The sequence below is a fragment of the Dama dama genome, chromosome 4 (genome assembly GCF_033118175.1).
Source record: "Dama dama isolate Ldn47 chromosome 4, ASM3311817v1, whole genome shotgun sequence".
NCBI classification, from domain to species: Eukaryota; Metazoa; Chordata; class Mammalia; order Artiodactyla; family Cervidae; genus Dama; species Dama dama.
In genome coordinates, this window is record NC_083684.1 from 65,016,325 (window position 1) to 65,039,939 (window position 23,615).

The 23,615-nt window shown below is 45.7% G+C and overlaps 2 protein-coding genes across 3 annotated transcripts in view; one reads left to right on the forward strand and one right to left on the reverse strand.

Annotated features, from left to right (window-relative positions):
* Nucleotides 1–257: 257 nt before the first annotated feature.
* LOC133054784 (WD repeat domain phosphoinositide-interacting protein 3-like) lies at nt 258–1,467 on the reverse strand. The gene has a single exon (XM_061140104.1). The coding sequence runs from the start codon at nt 1,450–1,452 to the stop codon at nt 421–423; it is 1,032 nt and encodes a 343-aa protein (XP_060996087.1). The 5' UTR covers nt 1,453–1,467; the 3' UTR covers nt 258–420.
* A 1,506-nt stretch (nt 1,468–2,973) lies between these two features.
* The window catches only part of LOC133054765 (zinc finger protein 347-like), a 34,751-nt gene continuing 14,109 nt past the window's right edge, over nt 2,974–23,615 (forward strand). Inside the window, exons 1-3 of one of the 2 annotated variants that reach the window (XM_061140071.1) lie at nt 2,974–3,012; nt 5,857–5,927; nt 22,664–22,746. In XM_061140071.1, the coding sequence (XP_060996054.1) occupies nt 22,732–22,746 (15 nt within the window). In that variant the 5' untranslated portion in view covers nt 2,974–3,012; nt 5,857–5,927; nt 22,664–22,731. Of the gene's footprint in view, nt 3,013–5,856; nt 5,928–6,651; nt 7,046–22,663; nt 22,747–23,615 lie in introns of those variants that run through there. The other variant, XM_061140072.1, reaches the window with a different exon arrangement.

Below are 23,615 nucleotides of genomic sequence, written 5' to 3' on the forward strand. Positions count from 1 at the left end.
AAGGCTGCCGGTGTGATAATCCCACTTATACATGGTGAGAAAGAACCAAGATTGCACGTGTGTTCACCTCTCCATCACAAACTCAGCAAAAAGGATGGAATCTGGCGCCACAAATGAATTTCACGTTGTCCCTCCTTTTCTCAACGTGCCCCCAGTTTGTCCGGAGCCCTGGCTGCAGGTGGAGGATGCGGCAGAGCCACTGAAGCGAATGGTGAAGCTGGCGGTCAGGTGGGAGTGTCCCCGTGCTCCATTGATTCTTCCTTTAACATTGGACTCAGGAGGCCTGGCTTCGGAAAACAGCCATGAGTGGCTTCACGACAAGGTCCCGGGCCGTCCCTCCGGCCCATCGTCACCAGCCCCAGGAGCTCGAGGGGCCGCTGGGCGCCCAGGGGCCGCGGTGCTCGTGCTCCCGGTGAAGGGTCAAAGCTTGTCGTCCGTCATCTCCAGGAACTGCGCATACACCTCCCGGACGCACTCTCCCTTGGGGTTGAACAGGAACTTGTAGTAGCTGCCGTCCGCACAGATCGCAATGACAGCGTTTGGCTCTGTTCCAAAGGCACAAATGCATGGAGAGCCTGAGGGGACTTGAAACTTGGAGAAACTCCACTTGGAACTGAAGTATTTTGGAAGGAAACTGGCCGATGCCAAACTTGATTGTTTATTCCTTTTCGGATCTTCGGCTGCAAAAATGTGCACCGTGCCGTGGTCACTGGACACACAGATGAGGGAAGCGCCCTGATTGAAGTTAATGCAATAAATATTAGCTGCTTGAGATCCTCTTCGTAGTTCCTGGATTAAATGCCCTGATGAAGTATCAAATATTCGTATAAGGGTCCCTTTCTCAGAGGCGGTCGCAAGTCTTGTTCCCTGCAGATTGAGAGCAATGCAGCTCAGGACGCCCTCCTGGGCGGGAATGTCCACCGGTGGCTTCTCGGTGCTGGCCAGGTCCACAAGCTGCACGTGGCCCGTGTGCGTGCCCGGGAAGGCCAGGAGCGAGTTGTTACTGTTGGGGCACAGGACACAGAGACCTTTAGGGTTATAGCAGGTTTCAAAGACGTGTAACTGATGGGGATTATGTGTGAATGTAAACACTTTGATCATAGAGTCCAAAACAACCACAATTCTATCTCGCCGTAATTTGGCAGCCTTGACTTCAGTAGAAAATTCTATTTCAATCACAGTTTTCTTCTTCAGGTCATCCCAAATCATCACTTTGTTTGGAGGGTATTTTGGCTTTTTCCCACCACCAACTAAAGCTAAATAGTTGCAGCGAAACAACATTTCAATATGGCCAACTCCTCCTTCTATAAATTCTTGCTTCTCCTTTTCCTTCAGTGGATCGGTGTTATAGACTCGGAATCCATTTTCCATCCCACACGCAAAGCATCCATGGTCCTGGTTGAAGGCGTAGAGCAGCCCGTTGCCGTGCGGGTTGCAGGGCAGGAGGTTCATGGCGCCGCGGGATCCACCGCGCCTCAGCGCGGCATGCCGCTCCGGGAGGTCGACCGCTGGGATCCGTCTGGCCAGCGCCGACGCTGCCGCGGCGGGAAGCAAAAGGCCCACAGCCTGCGCGCGCAGCCAGGGAACCGCGGAGCGCGGAGCAATCCACCCGCGGCCTGCCGGACGGGGGAGGGAACCAACATATTCTTTTAGGCAACGGCGAGTCCAAGTACAAGTCCTGAGGCTCTTTTATCCAGGGGGTCTGGTTTCCCATTGGTATGCCACTTCTATAGACACCGGGCACAAAGTTCAGAGTCCATTGGGAGAGTGACCACGCGTGTAGCCTAATGTTTGCAGCCTGGCCTAAGACTGAGTCCAGCTCTGTCTGTTTCCTCCTTCATTATAGCTTATGATGACAGAGTTGAAGCTTACTTCAGATCCTGTAATTATGGAAAAGAGCAAAGATTAAAAAATTCTCCCACTTCACTTCCAGGAAAAGGCTTACTGCCAAGAGCCACCCCTCCCCATTATCACTGACTTAAGACCCCCCACTAGGCCCCCTGTTTCCCCGGGAAAAAACCAGACACACCCTCCACGAATTCCCAGTCTATGCCCTATCAGTGATGTGTTGTTGTTACTGTTATTTAGTAGCTCAGCCATGACTGACTCATTGCAGCCTCGTGGGCTGCAGCATGCCAGGCTTCCCTGTCTTTCACCATCTCCTGGAGTTTGCTCAAACTCATGTCCATTGAGTTGGTGATGCCATCTAACCGTCTCGTCCTCTATCATTCCATTCTCCTCCTGCCTTCAATCTTTCCCAGCCTCGAGGTCTTTTCCAATGAGTCCGATATTTGCATCATGTGGTCAAAGTATTGGAGCCTCAGCTTCAGCATCCGTCCTTCCAATGAATATTCACCGTTGGTCTCCTTTCAGATTGACAGGTTTGATCTCCTTGCCCTCCAAAGGGCTCTCAAGACTGATCTCCAGCACCACAATCCAAAAGCATCAATTTTTCTCTGCTCAGCCTTCTTTATGGACCAACTCTCACATCCCTTTTTAAATCACATCCCAGGCTGACTACTGGAAAAACCATAGTTTGTCTATAGGGACCTTTGTTGGCAACGTGATTCCTTTGCTGGCAACGTGATTCCTTTGCTTTTTAATACACCATCTAGTTCTATCATAACTTTCCTTCCAAGGAGAAGTCCCCAGCCTGCAGTCCCCTTTAACAGTGATTACAGTATCGAATTAGTTTCCTCCGCCCGCTGCGCCGCCACGCTTCTCCCCACTGAGCGCCCCGCCCCGCTCCTCCCCCCGCGCCGAGTCGCCCCGCCCCGCCGCGCCGGGACGCTCCGCTCCGCCCCGCCCCTCCCTCCGCGCCGAGACGACCCGCCCGCTGCGCAGCGAGATGCCGCCTCACCTTTCAAAGGCCCTCTGCTGGTCGCGCTTGTCTCCACCACCCACCCTCTGACGGCCTGGCCCCGCCTCCAGCCGTTCAGCTATTTGTCTGCGCGTGCGCGCACCGTGACTCGCGTGGCAGCGGAGAGCAGCGAGTGGAGGTCCCAGCTTACCGTGAGTTTCTGACTTTGGAGTCGGACCTGCCTCTCGCAGTCTCCTTTTCTTTGTACCCCGGGTCTGAGGGTCGCTACTGACTCTAAATCCCCGCTCCCGCCCCACCACCCCCAGTAAATTCAGACGTCTCCGTAAGCGGCGAAGGGGCGCCTGCCTTTTGGTTTAAAGCCCGCACTGAAGCTGGTTCCTGCTTTTGGAACGCTGAAACGTTGCGTTTCGCACCTTTTCCCGGTTTAAAACCGTTTACTGACCTCACTGACCTGTCTACCCTTTCTGCACCACATACAATTCTATTAGGCGAGGTGGTTTATTCGCTCCACGTTCTTCAGCCTCTCCTCCTCGGGCCCTGGAGGCCTCGCCGGCCGGCCCGCTCCCGGAGAGGCCGCGTTCTCTCCCCGGTCCTGGGATTCTGGAGAGCCCGCCCCGCTCCTGAGACCCCTCTCCTTCCCAGCCCTCTCTCCTCACGTCTCCTCAGGCCGGTCCTTCTGACCTTCAGAGTGACTTTTCCCCTGATCCCTGGTGGCGCGAGGTGAGCCAGCCACGTGACACCCATGGTTCTTCGGCCCCACATACCAGCCGCCGGAATTTGGCTCTTGCGGGAGGGCCTTTCTTATTCAGTCTCCTACCCTGTAAATAGTGGGCGGAAGGCGGGATCCGGAGTAGCAGACAGCGACTCCTAGAGAAATGGAAAATTGAGAAAAGCATGTGGGACAAGCGATGGCAGTGAAGAGGATTGTGAGGAACTTGGAAGAGACAGCTTCGTGAAAGAGAATGAGCCTTGTAGGGAGCGGGTGGGGAAAGGAGAGAAATTCAGAAAAAAGCAGGATCTCCGGAGAGTTAACGGTGAGCAACATAGGGAGGTGTGGTTGGTTGTTCATTCCGACTCTTTGCGAGCCCTGTATCGCCTAGAGTTTTCTCAAATCCATCCGTTGAGCCAGGGATGGTATCTCCCCATCTCGTCCTCTGCCGCGCCCTACTATAGCCTTCAAGGGAGAGGGGCTGTAAATCAGGGCTCCCAAAGAGGGCGACAGTGGAGATGCAGTTCACGGAGACAGCCCGCGACGGCGATACTAGAGTTGGGCCCAGAGCAGCAATATCCTGCTGGGAGAGAAAGGGGACTCCTAGTGATTGGAGGAGCTGAGAAAAAAAGCGAGCTGAAAGGAAGCATAGCCACTTGGGAGTGCCAGAGAGTTGGGAGGAAGGGAGGGCAGAGATGGAGGAAGAAAGGCAGAAATGCAGGGAAATTGAGGCTCACCAGGGAGGGTGGAGAGAAAGCAACTTGAAGGCGAACAGATGGCAGAGAGAGGCGGGATGGGAGGCAGGGAAGAAGTAGAGTGGAGGAAGGGACAGCAGGAGAGCAGAGATGAGAGCAGAGAAAGGGAGATGTAGAAAGAAGTAGGGAAACAGATCAACCAAATGAAGTGGAAACAGCTAGTGTGCAGGTGATGGTGGGGACTAGATCCAGAGAGTGCTGAAGCAGTTGGCTCAGAATTATTAAGTCGTCATACATTGATTTTGGACTTTAAAATCTAATGCAGATCTTGCTTCTTTAAATTGTGCAGATAAGAATGAGAATTGCAAAGCTTCTGTCTGTGAGGCATGTGTATTTTGTAATTATTTGTATTAAAAGAGCATGCATGTGTAGAGCCTGTTGAGGTGGGGACTGGGGCAGGGACTTGATTCTCTCAGGTGTGGGTCACCCCCTTCCCTATTCCTGGTGAGGAGTAGAGGTATGTGAGAGAAAAAATGGGGCAAGAACTGACTCTTTGAAAAGTTGCCTTTTCAAGCAACTTTCACCATGTTCTTTGTGATGGTTTTACTTTTGGCTTTCTGCTTTCTTTACATTTAATTTTCTTGTAGCTTGGGATAAAGATTTGTTCGTTCAGTAGCGACTTTCTTGTAAACAATTATGGAGATTTGTCTCACTTGGGAGAACTTGGATGAATGTAGAGAATATTACGGTAAGTGAATTAAGACAGACAGGGAAAGACTGGTATTGTATGTCCTTCCATTATATGGAATGTAAGAAAAACGAAACTCACAGTACCAGAGGGTAAGATGGTGGTCATTTGGAAGGTCTGGAAGATGGGGAGATGTTGGTCAAAAGCTACCGACTTTGAGTTGTGAAATGAGTGCGTCCTGGGGAGGTATGCGCAGCATGCTGACTGTAGTTAATCCTCTTCTGTTACTGCTTGCTGGGAATTTGTCAGGAGAGTACGTCCTCAGTGTTGTCACCACACACAGAACATGGGAATTTGGAGGTGATGGATGTGTTGGTTAGTGGTTTGTGATAAATATTTCATAGTGTACACATATGTCACATGGTCACAGGGTGTATGGTATGTGCACACATACTCCTTTCATTAGTCATCTCTTCCCCCATCAGACATGCTCCTCAGGTTTTTGTGTGGGGCCTTGCCCCAGGAATGTGCACAGAGCTGCAGATAATAACGATCTGGATCCTGCATTGAGCACCAGGGCTCTTAGCCTCTACTTCTGAGACTGAGATCAGGCCCCCGGGGCGGGGAGGGCGCTCTGTTCTGAGTGGGGCTGAACCCCGCCTGCTGTGTGACCTGAAGGGGATCATGGGGTCAGCGGAGGTGCCCCTGCTGCTGTGTGCATGAGGCCTCACCAGGAGGGGAGTGTGATCCGAGGGAAAGTGTGGGAAAGTCCCATGTTGGTCTCTGTGCGGGAGTTGATTGTCCTGAGTCCCTCCTGAGACAGTGGGCCTAGGGGACTGTCTGTTCCACACGGTGAGGGCTTCCCTGAGTGTGTGGTTGGGGCTCAGGAAGGGGATGTGTTGACTCTAAGCATTAAACAGCATGTTTTCAACTTTCATAATAGAACTGTGAAGACTCGTGGACGAAGAAGCCCAGAAGAGGAAAGAAGAGGAGTCAGGCATGGCTCTTTCTCAGGTAAGGTCATATTCTCAGTGGATTCTCACACTGCCTTCCTGAAATGCCCTTCCCTGGACTTGCTAATCGTGTCTGACTCTGGAGTGTCCTGTCTGACCTGTACACGCACACTCACCCGGGGCCTTCCCTCAGGGCCTGTCGTCTCCACTTAGATCCCATCTCCCCATGACCCGGTGACCTGGCCCTTGTGAAGAGGCTCCCCTGGGCACTGTCCTGGGCAGGGCTTCTCACCCATGAGTTGGAGACGGGGTCTCAGTGCTGTTGCGCAGCAGGCACTGTTTAGGGCCCATCTGGATGCACTGTCTGCTCTCTGTCAACCAGGGTAAAGAAGCGGTACGTGGACCTCAGGTATTAACATGTACAGTACGTGGTAAAATCTGCCAAAGAGGCCAATGAGTAGAAATCAGTTCTGACTTTTTATAGTACATTTAAAACTAAATGAGCACCTCCTTGAAATCTTAAGTGTTTGGGAATGGAATGGAAAGTTCAGAAAGAGATCTCAGGACTAGATGGTGTTTCGTATCATTGTCTGTTTTATCTTTTTTCTTCTTTTTCAGTTTCTTTTTTTTTTTTTCTTTTTTTAATTCTTTCCATTTTTTTTTTTTTTTATTCTTTCCATTGTCTATTTAAACCATGAAATCAAGTTTACTAATATTTTTTGTCTTTTCTTCTTGGTTGCAAGTTGCATCTTGTAGGATCTTAGTTCCTGAGGAGGAATTGAACCTAAAACCCCTGCAGTAGAAATGCAGGGTCTTAAGCACTGGATCACCAGGAAAGTCCCAACTTTACTAATTTTGATTCATTATTTATTTCGGAAACAATGTTTAATGTAGGCAATTAGAGATCAAGAATTTGCTCCAAATAGCTTTCCATGGATTTATCAGAATATTATTTCTACTGAAATGATCCTTACCACTTTTTCCATTTCTCCTTTTGTGTGAAAATAAAAACTCTGCTCAGGGCCTATTGGTGAAATGTATTTTCATATCAGGGACAGTTGACCTTCAAGGATGTGGCCATCAGATTCACTCCTGAGGAATGGGAATGCCTGTACCCTGTTCAGGGGGCCTTGTACAGGGATGTGATGATGGAGACCCTCAGAAATGTGCTCTCTGTGGGTAAGGATAACTTGCCTCTGAAGTTTGGGATCTGCCCTAGGGGTGTGTCTCTGCATTTTCTCTGTATGCCTCTTGGTAGCCTGTTTTTCGTGACTGAGGTCAAAGCCCTGTTGACTCAGACATGAAAAGCCTCATGATTGGCATTAGGAATTTAAACTTGTCCTTTCTTCAGGTGATTTGCCCACTACATGATACACAAGGAGTTTTTCCAGAGCTTAAGTATTTATAAAGTTGATTTCAACCTTTTGAAATACCCAATTTCCTATTTTCTACCCCTACGGTCTTGGTTTAGTAGTTCTTTAAAAGTAATAGGTATTTGCATATAGTACTATTCCTTATGCATTCAGAAGAAGGCAGAGAGTGAATGAATTTGTGAAGTATTGTTCTTTCTGTCTTTAATGCTTTAATCAATATTCACACCTTGGAATTCATCAGAGAATTCATACCGGAAAGAAACCTTACAAATGGAAGAAGTGTGGCAAAGTCTTCAGTTGGAGTTGGGCCTTATAATTCATCAATACATAATGTAGAGAAACCATAGAAATGTAATGAGTGTGGTAAAGCTTTTAGTGCACGTGTAGTCTTAACTGACCATCAAGCAGTTAAGACATATAAGAGAGAAACCTTTTAAATGTACGTGGCAACGCCTTTAGTTACAGATCTTATTTTACAGTTCATTGGAGAATTCATACTGGAGAGAAACCATATAAATATGATGCATGTTGCTCGTGCTTTACTAAAAATGCACACCTTGGAATTCATCGGGGAGTTCATACTGTAGAGACATCATATAATTGTGATATATGTGACAAGGCCTTTAGTCAAAATGCATACCTTGCAGTTCATCAGAGAATTCATACTGGAGAGCAACCATATAAATGTGATGTGTGTGGCAAGGCCTGTATTCAGACCACAAACTTTCTAGTTCGTCAGAGAATTCATACTGGAGAGAAACCATATAAGTGGGATATTTGTGGCCAATGCTTTACTCAAAATGCAAGCCTTGGAATTCTTCAGAGAATTCATACTAGAGAGAATACTTACAAATGTAATGAATGTGACCAAGATTTCAATGCATATTCAGCTCTAACCAACCATCAAGCAGTTCATAGAGGAAAGAAATCGTATAAATGTAATTTATGTGGCAAAGCCTTCTGTTACAGGCTTTATCTTACAGTTCATTGGAGAATTCACACTGGAGAGAAACCATATAAATGTGATGTGTGTGACCGGTACTTTACTCAAAACGCACACCTTAGAATTCATCTGGGAGTTCATGCTGGAGAGAAACCGTATAAATGTGATGTATGTGGCAAAGCCTTTAGTCAAAATGCACATCTTACAGATCAGAGAATTCATACTGGAGTTCAGTTCAGTTCAGTCACTTAGTCGTGTCTGACTCTTTGTGACCCCATGAACCGCGGTACGCCAGGCCTCCCTGTCCATCACCAACTCCTGGAGTCAACCCAAACCCATGTCCGTTGAATGGGTGATGCTATCCAACCATCTCATCCTCTGTCGTTCCCTTCTCCTTCTGCCCTCAGTCTTTCCCAGCATCAGGGTCTTTTCAAATGAGTAAGCTCTTCACATCAGGTGGCCAAAGTATCAGCTTCAACATCAGTCCTTCCAATGAACACCCACGACTGATCTCTTTTAGGATGGACTGGTTGGATCTCCTTGCAGTCCAAGGGACTCTGAACAGTCTTCTTCAACACCACAGTTCAAAAGCATCAATTCTTTGGCGCTCAGCTTTCTTTATAGTCCAACTCTCACATCCATACATAATCACTGGAAAAACCATGGCCTTGACTAGACGAACCTTTGTTGGCAAAGTAATGTCTCTGCTTTTTAATATGCTGTCTAGATTGGTCATAACTTTTCTTCCAAGGAGCAAGCATCTTTTAATTTCATTGCTGCAGTCACCATCTGCAGTGATTTTGGAGCCCAGAAAAATAAAGTCAGCCACTGTTTCCACTGGTTCCGCATCTATTTGCCATGAAGTGATGGGACCAGATGCCATGATCTTAGTTTTCTGAATGTTGAGCTTTAAGCCAACTTTTTCACTTTCATCTTTCACTTTCATCAAGAGGCTCTTTATTTCTTCTTCACTTTCTGCCATAAGGGTGGTATCATCTGCATATCTGAGATTATTGATATTTCTCCCAGCAATCTTGACTCCAGCTTGTGCTTCCTCCAGCCCAGAGTTTCTTATGATGTACTCTGCATATAAGTTAAGTGAGCAGGGTGACAATATACAGCCTTGTACTCCTTTTCCTATTTGGAACCAGTCTGTTGTTCCATGTCCAGTTCTAACTGTTGCTTCCTGACCTTCATACAGGTTTCTCAAGAGGCAGGTCAAGTAGTCTGATATTCCCATCTCTTTCAGAATTTTCCACACTTTATTGTGATCCACACCGTCAAAGGCTTTGGCATAGTCAATAAAGCAGAAATAGATGTTTTTCTGGAACTCTCTTGCTTTTTCGACGATTCAGTGGATGTTGGCAATTTGATCTCTGGTTCCTCTGCTGTTGGGTCCAGCCCCAGCGGGTCCAGGAATACCCAAGGGATGAGTGGCGTCGGCGAGAAAGAAGACAGACACACACAGAAGGTTGCCTAGAAGAGGTAGCTATTTTTTTTTTTTTTTTTTAGGACAGCTCAGTTTTTATAGAATGAACGTTACCTCCCCCTTAAGTCACCACATATTACATCACATATTGGTTTGTGCTACCGTCAATATTTTTTTCCCCATGTTTTTCCCCTATGCATTCATCTGGAACTTTTCTGATTACAGGGTTTTTTCCTAGAATGTCCTGTACTTTAGTCTTCTTGCCTCAATGGCCTAACATTTTCACTCTGACAAAAACAGTGTTCCACAAATTTCAGGTATAGTGTGAATTCTTTAGACAATAAAACAATACATGGGAAGGGCTACAAAAATATGTTTGACATTTCTGAGAATAGTACCATGTGAAAACCCTGGTATTTTTCTTTACCTGAAACCACAAAACCTCAATTTACAATGATTAACTATTAAACAACAAAAATACCTCTAAAGCAGCAAAACACCTCTATTAATAGTGAGAAAATGGCAGTGAAGCTGGTTAATATTAATCTTCTATTGAAATCCTATGTACCCCATTTTCTAATTCTACAAAAATACCCATAATATCCCATGTTGTTTAAAGAAAGGGAAACAATGAACAAATAGCAGCAAGGAAATAGCAATAATGAAAACCCTCTCAACCAAGGAGCAAGTAAACTGAAGCAGTATATCTACTCCTAAACCTAAATGCCTCTACTCTTTTCTATTCTAGAACATTGTAATCCTTTAAGCCAAGCAGCCAAACTATGCCTGTGGCCTTTTCCTTTTTGACCTGATGTTTATGGTCAAAAACTCGTGTTTTTGGTGTTTTGCTCCGTGTCCTAGGCCGGAGCAATCATGAGCATTTCTAATTAGGCTTGGACTTTTCCAGCGAGGCCTTATTACTACATATTATATTTCCAAAAATGAAAGCCCAACAACAGTAAGATGAAGAAAGGGACATACTGGGCCCCCGGGACAACCTCAAGGGGAAGAGCTGCCTTGCAGATTCCTTTCTTGTCCCGGTGGCTCCTGAGGGGACATATTGGGCCCCTGGGGCAGCCCCGTGTGAGAAAGAGCTGCCTTGCAGGTTTCTCTCTGGTTCAGTGACCTTGTCACGGTTTGGGCGCACCCCGACGGCTCCCGACACCCTGCCTTTTCTAAAACCAGCTTGAACACCTGGAAGTTCACAGTTCACGTATTTCTGAAGCCTGGCTTGGAGAAATTTAAGCATTACTTTACTAGCATGTGAGATGAGTGCAGTTGTGCGGTAGTTTGATCATTCTTTGCAATTGGAATGAAAACTGACCTTTTCCAGTCCTGTGGCCACTGCTGAGTTTTCCAAATTTGCTGGCATATAGAGTGCAGCAGTTTCACAGCATCATCTTTCAGGATTTGAAATAGCTCAACTGGAATTCCATCACCTCCACTAGCTTTGTTCGTAGTGACACTTGACTTCACATTCCAGGATGTCTGGCTCTAGGTGAGTGATCACACCATCATGATTATCTGGGTCGTGAAGATCTTTTTTGTACAGTTCTGTGTATTCTTGCCACCTCTTAATATCTTCTGTTTCTGTTAGGTCCCTACCATTTCTGTCCTTTATTGAGCGCATCTTTGCATGAAATGTTCCCTTGATATCTCTAATTTTCTTGAAGAGATCTCTAGTCCTTCCCATTCTATTCTTTTCCTCTATTTCTTTGCATTGATCACTGAGGAAGACTTTATTCTCTCTCCTTGCTATTGTTTGGAACTCTGCATTCAAGTGGGTATATCTTCCTTTTCTCCTTTGCTTTTTGCTTCCCTTCTTTTCACAGCTGTTTATAAGCCCTCCTCAGACAGTCATTTTGCTTTTTTGCATTTATTTTTCTTGGGGATAGTCTTGATTCCTGTGCAGTGTCACAAACCTCCATCCATAGTTCATCAGACACTCTGTCTATCTACTGGAGAGAAACCATATAAATGTGATATATGTGGCAAGACCTTTAGTCAAAGTGCAGATCTTGTAGTTCATTGGAGAATTCATACTGGAGAGAAACCATATAAATGTGATATATATATATATTTAATTATTTGAGCTTTCTTAAGAAGATGACTTTACTATTTATGACTTTTCCTGCAGAAGTTTCAAAAGCGTTTTGTTTTATAGCTTTCTTACAGGTATTTCATGATGGTCTCAGAAAAGCAATCAGTTAGATGAAGGGGTTGACTTCATTAGGTGTTCAGTTCAGTTCAGTTCAGTCACTCAGTCACGTCCAACTCTGCGACCCCATGAACCGCAGCACACCAGGCCTCCCTGTCCATCACCAACTCCCGGAGTCCACCCAAACCCATGTCCATCGAGCTGATGATGCCATCTAACCATCTCATCCTCTGTTGTCCCCTTCTCCTCCTGCCCTCAATCCTTTCCAGCATCAGGGTCTTTTCCAGTGAGTCAGCTCTTTGCATCAGGTGGCCAAAGTATTGGAGTTTCAGCTTCAACATCAGTCCCTCCAATGAACACCCAGGACTGATCTCCTTTAGGATGGACTGGTTGGATCTCCCTGCAGTCCAAGGGACTTTCAAGAGTCTTCTCCAACATCACAGTTCAAAAGCATCAATTCTTTTTTTTTTTGTTTCATTTATTTTTATTGGTTGGAGGCTAATTACTTTAAAATATTGTAGTGGTTTTTGTCATACATTGACATGAATTAGCCATGGATTTACATGTATTCCCCATCCTGATCCCCCCTCCCACCTCCCTCTCTACCCGATCAAAAGCATCAATTCTTTGGCGCTCAGCTTTCTTTATAGTCCAACTCTCACATCCATACATGACCACTGGAAAAACCATAGCCTTGATTAGACAGACCTTTGTTGGCAAAGTAATGTCTCTGCTTTTCAATATGCTGTCTAGGTTTGTCATAACATGATAATCTCTAGTTCCATGCATGTACCTGCAAATGGCATTCTTTCTTTTTTTATGCAGGAGTTAATGTTTCATTCGGGCTTCCCTGATAGCTCAGTTGGTAAACAGTCTGCCTGCAATGCAAGAGACCTGGGTTTGATCCCTGGGTTCAGAAGATCCCGTGGAGAAGGGAAAGGCTACCCACTCCAGTATTCTGGCCTGGAGAATTTCATGGACTTTATAGTCTCTGGGATCGCAAAGAGTCGGACACGACTGATATTCTTGTAAATAATGTACCACATCTTCTTTATCTGTTCCTCTGTTGCTGGGCATTTAGATTGTTTCCATGCTGTGCCTATTGTAAATAGTGCTGCAGTGAACACTAGGGTGCACTGTCTTTTTGAATTATGGTTTTCTTCAGATAAATGCCCAGGAGTGGGTGTGCAGGATCTGAATCTTTCTTATTTTAACTCTTTTGTTCTGCCAAAGCTGTATGTAGCTTGTTCTCTTTCTCCTTCCTTGAGATGTAAAAATAGTTTCCTGATTGGACTTCTTTTTACTTTCTGTGCTAACCACTTAGCCACATGCATGTGTGTGTGCTCTATTGTGTCTGACTCTTTGCATCCCGTAGACTGTAGCCCATCTGGCTCTTATGTTCATGGGATTTCCCAAGAAAGAATACTTAAGTGAGTCGTCATTTCATGCTGTGGCTCCACAGCATGTGGGAATTTCTGGACCAGGCATTGAGCCCTCGTCTCCTGCATTGGCAGGCCGAATCCTTATCACTGAGTCACCAGGGAAGTCCCAGAAATAATTGGGAATGCACACTACATGGTGGCATTTTTTGTTTGTTTGATAAACTGGAAATTTCATACATTCGATCCCCAACATTTTTGTTCTTGTTACTTTGAAGTCACCGAAAGCACAAGATGGAACCAAACCCAAAGTTTGGTCTGGATACTGGAACAGATGATATGTTATGAGAATGTTTGTTAACTGATGAAGCTTTCTAGTTGGAGCACTATAGACTTCCAACCTGATGGGAATTTCTCAGCCTGCCCAGATAGGCAGCATAGGAAGCGGTTGGTTTTAAAGTCTAAAGGTATCAATAGTCAAACATCAGAAAAACCAGTGAGACTGTTTAACAAAACACTGAATGTTTACTCATGATATCAATTTGTTAATTCCTTTTCCTGCTGTACAGATGTGTTCCATTGTTCTACATGGTTGTTGAAGATGGTAGTAAATTACTATTTATCTGTTTCACTCAACAGAAAAATTACTATTTACTATCTGTTGCCTAAGACATTTTTACGCTAGCCTAATGAACAGTAATGTTTGGAAATATTTAGTATTAATAAATACTAAATAGAAGTCCAGTTTTCCAAAGGATATTAAAATGTTGATGTAACATTAGAAAATTAATAAGTGTGCTCCATAGTTCCTTGTCAGCTATAGTAGAATTTCCTTTTTGTTGAGTTTTTAATACTGTGATGGTGTTTGCCATACCTCAGCATGAATCGGCCATAGGCATTCGTGTGTCCCCTCCCTCCTCCCCCACGCTATCCCTCCAAGCTGTCACAGAGCAGTGGCTCTGGATGCAGTCACATATCAGACTCCCACTGGCTATCTATTTTGCATATGGTAATAGATATGTTTCAATGCGATTCTCTCAAATCATGCTACCCTATTTCTTTTGTTTTTTCAAGTTTTTCCTTAGCGTTCTTTTTTCTGTCCACATGTTGTGACCGAGATTTAAAGTTTAATTTACATTTCTTCTCTGCCTTCCACTAACAAATACATAAGTCAGTGGGTTATTTTGAGACTTTTGTAATGTGCAAATGCACATAAGACAATGACAGGGAACACAGTAGCTGCCCTATAAACATGAAGAAAGTTCCTTCAGGACTTGAGTTCAGTCAGTTAATACACATAGAAATATTTCTAAATAGTGCAAAGTTGGTGATAATTTTGGTGAAAATAAGTTGGAATGTCTTCTCAAGATGTTATTTTCTAGTCTCCTTTGTTGTCCACATCTGACAGAGCTTTTGGAAACAGACAGCAAAGAAAAGAGAGGATATATAATTTTTAAACAAAAGTTAAAACTGCCTAATTACCATCAAATGATCTAGTAATTTTTGACATTCCATTACGTTGAGGAAGTAGTCACTTGTATATTATGATGTAAACAAGTTTTTCTCAAAAGCATTTGAAGCTACCTCATCATAAGCATGGAACAGAAACAGTTTCTATAAAGAAGAACGCAGTTCTCATTACAGGAAATATTTTCTCTCTTCTTTAATAACTTAAGTTTTATTTTTGGCTGTGCTGGGTCTTCACTGTGCCCCAGGCTTTTCTCTCCTTGTGTCGAGCAGGGGTTATAAATTCTGTACATAAAATACAGAAATGTGGCTGGTGTTTGGTTGGAGACTGGCATTCTGAATCTCCTAGTTTTGGTCGGTCCAGATCACTCAATGTCTTTTTTTTCTTTCGGCTGTGCTGAGCCTTTTTTGCTGCACGTGGGCTTTCTCTAGTTGCAGCAAGCAGGAACCACTGATTGCTGCGCTGGCTTCTCACTGCTGTAGCTACTCTTGTTGCAGAGCACAAGCTTTAGAGCACCCGCTCAGTACTTGTGTTGCTCGGGCTTAGTTGCTCCAAGGCACATGGTATCCTCCCAGACCAGGGATCAAACCTGTGTCCCAGGCATTGGCATGATGGATTCTTTATCACTGGACCACCAGGGAAGTGTCAGTGAGTGGCTTTCAACTGAGCAAATCCCACTGTCTTTCAGCCAGGATCCTCCTGTGTCTTTTAACCATTAATACCCTGCCAAATAAAATTTGGGGTCATCACCGCATAACTGGGAGATGTGAAAACCAGGAGAGACTCGCCTAAACTTACCTGGACTTCCTGAGGAGGAGGATGGGCCCAAGAGGCTGTTGCTGATTTACCAAGGCTACTATGTCTGAAGCTCAGAACGGTACCTGTTTCTCTCCAGCCTGCATTCCCCTCAGGGTGCATTGTCGTTGGGCCGCTGCAGTGACTAATAAGGTTGATCTTTGAAGAAGTGGAATGTCAAGATAGTTTTTTCCTTACAGGAGTTACTATGAGGTGTTACTAAGAGCTGTGTGTTTCACATTCCAGCTTGTCACCCCTACACAAAGCCAGTTCTTGTGTACTTAAACTGCTTAAATTAATTCTAATTGGAGGAATATTTCTGGGTCCAGCCACCACCGCACATCAACCCCCACCCACCCCTCCCCACCGCCAGCCCGGCCACCACACCAGGTTTCATTTCCCAGACTTTCCAACGCAATTATCCCACAGGATATTAAGTTTTTACTTTAAAACTGGTACAGTTATGAGGAATCAATGATGCAACACAAGACGGGAAAGACCCTCAGGTACTTCTAAACCCTGACAAGATACCTGGGACCCATAGGAAGAACACAGCAGGTGTCCGCTCGGCCCCGCCCCTCCTGTTCTGGTACCAGTGGCTGAGGAGTTTCTGGTCTCCGTTTAGATGCAAGCCATTCTGCAGCAAATTCCCGAAGCCGAGACTTGGTAGGTGCGGCCGACCATTGGGAACCTGAGGTAGTTGTTTGTTTTTGTTTTTGTTGTTAAGCTGCGCCCGTGGGGTCCCCTCTCCTCCCTATCCGTGGTCTCCAGTCACTTCGCACCTCCCTATTCTCCGACCCCTTCCTCTAGCCGAAATAAATTCGGTCGTTGCTGTGAGAGGCCCAGGGTCTGATTTCCTCTCGAGGTAAGATCCTGAGGTAACACATACAGTACACGAAATATGTAGTAATTTATAAGGAAAAGGTCATTTTAATTTTGACATGGCACTTGATAATTTTATAAGTATCAAATCACGTGTTCAGGAACTAGTTCAGAATTTCAGCTTTGGGACTGGTGCTGGAGCTGGAGTTCTTTCTCCAGTGTTAGAGAGGCGTATTACTGTCCTTTCTGTTTTATATGACCATGGTAGTAAACTGACTACAAAGACTCTTCATTTCAGGAGGTTATTTTCAGTGATGCTGGTTACTTGTATGAGCATTAGAATCAAAGAGAAATATAAAATGTTCGCAGTGCTCAGTCAGATGTCTTTGAGCTCCCCACAGACTGTAGCCTGCCAGGCTCCTGTGTCCCTGGGATTTCCCAGGCAAGAATACTGGAGTGGGTCGTCGTCAAGTCGCTCAGTCCTCTCGGACTCTTGGCAACCCTATGGACTGCAGCAGGCCGGGTTCCCTGCCCTTCACCATCTCCAGGACTTGCTCAAACTCCTGTCCATTGAGTCCGTGGTGACATCCAACCATCTCATCCTCTTTTCCACCTGCCTTTGATCTTTCCCGGCGTCAGGGTCTTTTCTAATGGAAAGAAACATTAGAGATGTAATGAGTGTGATAAATTCTTCAGTGTACTTTCAAGCCTAACTTGCCATCAGATGATGTACAGAGGTGAGAGCCCTTGAAAATACAATTGAGGTTGCAGTGCTTTCAGCAGTGGTTCACATCTTATGCTTCATGAGAATATTCACACTGGATCGAGCGCAGATGATACTGAATGTGGTCAGGCCGTTGAAAATCTACTCATTCTAAAAGAGTTCATCACCAGTGCCAGGAATGTGAGCAACCTTTTCTCATAGGTCCCCCTTGCACCAGTAGTCAAGTTGTTTGTACTGCACCAAACAGTACTAATGTACTGAAGTTTGAATAGCTTTTAGGTTGTGCCTTAGATTTACCAAATACTTCATGATTTAAATTGCGGTGGATATGGCGAAGCTTCATGTTATTGTTCATTTATCACTAGATGGCAGAATATTTATCGTGAAGAGAAAGCACACAGATGTAAAATGTGTCGCAAGGCTTTTACCCAAAGATCAGAAGTTGGGGAACATACTGGAGCCACACATCCCAAATGCAATAAGTGTGGGAAAACCTTTACATTGAGTTCAGGGATTAGAACTTGAGCAATCTGATCATGAGAATGTTCAGTTTCTGACCATGAAGCCTAGCCATGATGAAAGCTCAGTTTATGAGTCTTTGTGATGGACTGGATACAGATCCCAGGTGCCAAGTCCTAGTGATGGGAGCTTCTGATCATGCTGAGGATTTTGACTCAGCTGTGAGGAAATGAATGCCTACGAGATTTCATATTAAACAGCCTGCTCTGAAACAAACCTAAGTGTGAGAGTTGGCTACAGAAGTGCATCTAAGAAGATATTGCTAAGATGGATAGATCTTGACATGTGTTTTTGAAAATAACATGTAATCTGCCGTTTTTGAATGTTCTGAAAATGTTGATTAGATCCCATGTTTTGATGGGGGTATGGAGTTCATCCATAAATCCCAAATCTTTGGAAGACTGTATTTTTCAGACTTTGTTACTGAGGTGGTTTTGGCCCTGGTCAAAACACGTAGACACTGCCTCCAGCGACATTTTCCTCCTTAAAACCGTTTTTTACCTCTGGCCTCGCCAGGTAAAGCCCTCTCAGGAGTTGGAGTTGCACCCCTCCCCGCCGCGTCGCCTTCTCGACCACTGGCGGCAGAGCCCCTCGCCCCTGCTCCCAGCGAGGCCGCGCCCTCTCCCCGGCCCTGGGATTCTGGAGAGCCCGCCCCGCTCCTGAGACCCCTTCCCTCGCAGCCCCTCTGTCCTCGTATCTCCTCGGCCGCTCCTTGTGCCCCGCACGGCCCCCCTTTCCTGTCAGCCCATCCCTTCACCCCGCGTAGGTAGCTGACCTGGGTCCCTTTTTGACTGCTGTGCAAATGAGGAAGGATGGGCTGGTTTGACCTGGAACCTTCCAACAGAGCCTCTCTATTCATGATGAAAAAGATTGCTCAGATCCTATTTCTAAGCTGACCTCTTAGAATGTTTCTTGTACCAGTGGATAGATATGTGCAATTCTGTATTTTTAAAATATTTTACTGCAATCTTATAATAAAAAATTACCTGCTTGGTATCAGTTTGACCCAATCTTGAAAGAAAAATTTCTTTTGCTTAGATACATGACAGATGTTCCTGGTGTTAAATGGAATGGGCAATAAGGACAAACCTGGCCCGCTTGCCCTTCCCCCTCCCGTTTCATTATTCAGTTATACCCGGTTCTCTTCACTCAGCTCAGACCTTCTCATAAAGAGCATCTCTCTGGGCCTGAGGGAGCCCACTTGTAACATGGAGATGGGAGACTAGACCGGAAACTCTGAGCGTGAGCAACACTGACCCCTGAAATGATTAGCCAAAGTGGCTGTGTGTCTGTGTGTGGCAGTTCTGGTTTGGAGGGAGTGTCTGGTGGTAATTAGAATTTTAATTAGATCCCAGTCCTCCCTGAATGAAAAATGAAAAGGAAAACTGTAGGATGGAGGCAGGATCACAGGCTTAGAATCAGATGACTTCTATGAATAAGGTTAAATCTGAAGGGAGATTTTTTTCATGTCCTGACATTCAGACCTCGGCTGGCATTCATTTGTTCTTGGGACTAAAGCTTGACTCCTCGCTGTGGCTCCACAGCCCTCTGTCAAACTCAGGGCCCTGTCAGTGTCTCCAGCCTCTCCTGGGAGCTGACCCTTTGCTCATGGTTAAGCCTGTCGTGCTCTCATTTACCTTTTCTCTGTTTCCAAATACCAAAACCATTTCTGTCTGACATCGTAGTTTCTCACCTTTCTAGTCACCCTGGCTCAGGCCCTTTGTCACCCTTCAAGTCTAGGCTCAGAGAGGTTCCCCATCCGCTCCTAACAGTCTCTCTCATGTTCCCCAGGTTTATTGCCTCTGTATCAGTTGCCATCAGCAGAGATTCTTGCCCTTCTTCATGGGTTATTTTGAGTCCTTCCTGGTTCCCCTCTTTTTAGGGCTCATAGTGTTCCTCTTCTTCCCAGCATGGTTGCAGTACCTGATCCTGGAAATGTCTTTAGATGACAGGACTATGGGTTGGGCTGAATAATCCTCAGGGAAGACCAAGAGAACAGGGCAGGTGATGAAGATATTTCCCTTGTTCTGGACATTTCAGCTGTAATTGACCTTTACCCCATGTGACTACTTAATTACTCAAAAGAAGAGCCAAGAAATATAGGAAGTCTTGAAAAGCCCTACAGAACTGGTGTCCTCAAGTATTGGGCTAAGATATCCCCATGTTTAGTCTGCTGTGTTTAGTCCTCTGTAGCCCCCAGATCTAAGCTCTGTCCATCCAGGGACCAGTCACCATCATGGACAGCAGCGTTGCCATCTAGGAGTTCATGTGCTCAGTGTCAGCGATTGTGATTTCAGAGCGCTGAGGATGAGCAGAAATCCAAAACCTAACGGGGCAGGAAGGAGATGTTGCCCCCGCCCTGCCCCCCAAGAGCTAGAATATCTTCAAAGTAGGTGTGGATGGAGAGAATAGGAGATAGACCTGGAGACCCTTGAATTGAGATTTCCTCATCTCAAATCCCTTTCTTTGTACGTGGACTCCATAATGTCCCCAGGTGGTGGCAGACTTTCCCAGGAGGGCCAGTTTCTTGATTTTCATACTGAATGTGCAATGTCATTTGGGTGGTAGCTGGTGTGCACTCCTCTTGTGATCCCATTTGCCAAGAAACCCATGTGCGCTTTAGTCTTGCTTAGTCCAGTCATGCAGGGAGGAGAGGTGGACAAATGGGGAAAGCGGAGGGAGCCTGGTGGGGTCTGCAGGAGGCCTGTGGCAGTTCTTGGCGGCATCCAGGTGAGCCCAGTGAATGGAGCGTGCGCCCATCCCAAGTGTAGTTACAGGGACAAGGGGTGTGTGGATCTGTTGGAAAAGAATGTCTCAGTTCAGGCTGCAGAACCTGGAAGTGGGTTTGTTGGAGAACCGACATGGAATGGTTTGAGCTGTTCTAATGCTTTAGCTCATATTCCCTGGGACAGCAATACTGAGGCTGAGATTTGCCTGCACAGGTTTGATTGGACAACTCATGACCACACGTGAGCAACAATGAAAGACATGGAATTGGGCCCAGAGAAGTCTATTCCACTGTTAGAACTGTGGCCTGGGTTGATCCCACAGGCACCTGTGGGTGCAGGAGGCTGGGAGCCTTGGGCTTGGGCTGGTTCTAGCAGGTGCCCCCATCATCCACTCCACTCGCTGGCTTTTGTTGGCTCTCTTAGCAGGCAGGCACCATAGAGTAACCGGGAACATCTCAGGTCATTCTTTGCATCAAGTTTGGTATCACTGTGTACTTGGGATTGCTGGTGAAGAAAGTTTCATGTGCATTTGGAAAGATGCCAAGAGAACCTGGAGTGTTTCCATGGAAGATGCTGAGGTCTCACTGGGCCCTGTGCATCATTGGAATTATCCCTCTTTTTCACAGTCTTTGGAGATTTCGGTGTTTGACCTGGATCACTCACTGTAAATGAAAATATGGTGTCTTGTGTCTGTGGATCCTTGGGTGTCCTCTTTTGTCTTTTGTCTCATGCATGAGTTATTAGGGCTTGGAATGCTTTGTGTCGGTATAAGAGGATTCGAGGTTCATTATGGGCTCTGTGAACACTCTGTTGGAGACCATGAAAGTTTATAAGTTTGTTAGAGTCCCACTGGGAAATTAGGAGTACTAAAGTTAAGATCTCAGAATGCTTGTTATAAGGTGGTCCTGCTCGGTAGGGCTCTCTGGGCCCAACCTGAGAAGAGTCATAAAGTCTTGTGACATAGGGGAAGATGGCTCTGATAAATGAGAGGGCAGCGATGCCACAGTGATCTGCAGCCCGGAGGTTCATCCTCTAGAAGATACAGCTGTAATTCTCTTGCTGCCAGGCCAGTGCTGGCTTCTGTGTTATCCACTCCTGTCCCTCCCAAAATAAGCACACACACAGGCACAGTACAGAACACACGGAATCTTACCTGCACTGTTGGTGATAATGTAAATGGTACTGCTGTGTTGGAAAAGAACATGGAAGTTCCTTAAGAAATTCACATAGAAAGACCTACAGTCTGTCAAACCCATTTCTGACAGATATCCAAAGGAAAAGCGATCAGTTTTTCAGGGATATGTCCTCAGTCCCACAAGTGTGACTTGTTTTGCAGTAGCCAAGGCATAGACACAGGCCAGATGTCTCTTGACAAAAGAATAGGTAACAAAAGTGTGTTACCTAGAAATATTTATTATATACTGTATATTCATGAACTATTTTTTCTCTATATATAAATATAAAAATCAAGGGTCCTACATTTATGCCAAAATGAATGAACCTATGGAATATTATGCCAACTTAAATAAGCCTGATGAAGAAGGACAGATACTGTATGTGGAAACTAGAATTGTCAAACTCATAGAGCCATCGAGTAATAAGGCTGTTACCAGGAGCTGGGTGGAGGGGGAAATGGGGCACTGTTAGTCAAAGAGTAGAGATTTTCAGTTGTAAACTAAGTAAGTTCTGGGGATCTGAGGTACTGCATGCTGCCTGTAGTGTTTCTATATAGTTGAAATTCACCCAGAGAGATATAATACAGTGAACTCAGCTGGAAGTGTAACTTACTCGACTATGATAATTATTCAGTGTATGAATCTATCATATGATCACTTTGTACACAGTACGTTTATAGCATTTTTGTTAGTTACACCTTAGTAAGGCTGGGAAAGAAAAGGAGAGTTGGTGGCTGCTTTTCTCCTCTGAATGGTGCTCAGTCCAGGCTTCTCATTTCATTGATGAGGCATTTTGCATACCCATGTCTTGTACCCTCTGACCAGAGATTCCCGTTCAGGTAGTTTGTGTTGGTCCACAGCTCGAGAATGTTTAAGATGCCCCAGTTCATTCCAGTCTGGATCCCTCACTGAGCATCAGGACTGTGAGTCCTCTCATTCCTGAGGGCTGAGATCTGGGCTGAGGAGGGGGTGCTCTGTTCTGAGTGGGGATGGATCAGGGCCTTCGGTGTGACCTGAAGGAGAATGCCTGGTCAGCGGAGGTGCCCTCAGCTGCTGTGTGCTGAGTCCTCACCAGGAGGGGAGTGTGATCCCAGGGAACGTGTGGGAAAGTCCTGTGTTGGTCTCTCTGTGGGAGTTGCCTGTCCTGCGTCCCTCCTGAGACAGTGGCCACAGGGGACTATGTGTCCCTCATGGTGAGGGCTTCCCTGTGTGTGTGGTTGGGGCTCAGGAAGGGGATGTGTTGACTCTAAGCATTAAACAGCATGTTTTCACTTTCATGATAGACCTCTGAAGACTTGTGTTGCCTGAGGAAGCCCTGAAGTTGAGGAAGAGGAAAGAAAAGGAGTCAGGCATGGCTCTTTCTCAGGTGAGGTCATATTCAGCCTGTCCTTCCTGAAATGCCCTTCTCTGGACTCGCTAATCGTGTCTGACTCTGGAGTGTCCTGTCTGACTCCTGTACACGCACACTCACCCGGGCCCTTCCCGCAGGGCCTGTCGTCTCCACTTAGATCCCATCTCCCCATGACCCGGTGACCTGGCCCTTGTGAGGAGGCTCCCCTGGGCACCGTCCTGGGCAGGGCTTCTCACCCATGGCTTGGAGATGGGGTCTCAGTGCTGTTGGGCAGCAGGGATTGCTTAGGGCCCCTCTGGATGTGCTGTCTGCTCTGTCAACCAGGGTAAGGAAACTGCCCATGGAAGTCAGGTATTAATATGCACAATAGCTGGTAAAATCTGGGAATCAGATCAATTGAGACTGTCCTTTCCCTTTTGTGTATCTTGACATCCTTGTGAATATACCTTACATATACACAAAGAATTATTTCTGAGTACTGTGTTCTGTTCAGTTGGTTTATTTGTCTGTTTGTATACCAGCACCACATCACCTTGCTTACCTTGTAAGAGGTTTTGAAATGGAAAGACCTCCATCTTCCTTCTTCAGGAGTGTTGCTGTTTGCTCTTTGAAGAGTTCTGTGACTTTCACCATGTTTTATTCTGCTTCTACATAGATTTCCATGGCAGTTTTGATAATGAGTTAATTGGTTGATTGATCCTTTGTGTGGTTATTAAAGAATCTTTTTTGATACAGCATGTTTCTTTTGTAATCTTTATGTTTTTTGCCTATGAAACTTTGTCTTTTGGGAAAGAAGATAAATTTACTTCTTTTTCAATTTGCTTATGTTGAACTGTAGTGCAGAGTGTACATCCTTGCCGTCTGGACCTCAGAGGAAAGCTTTC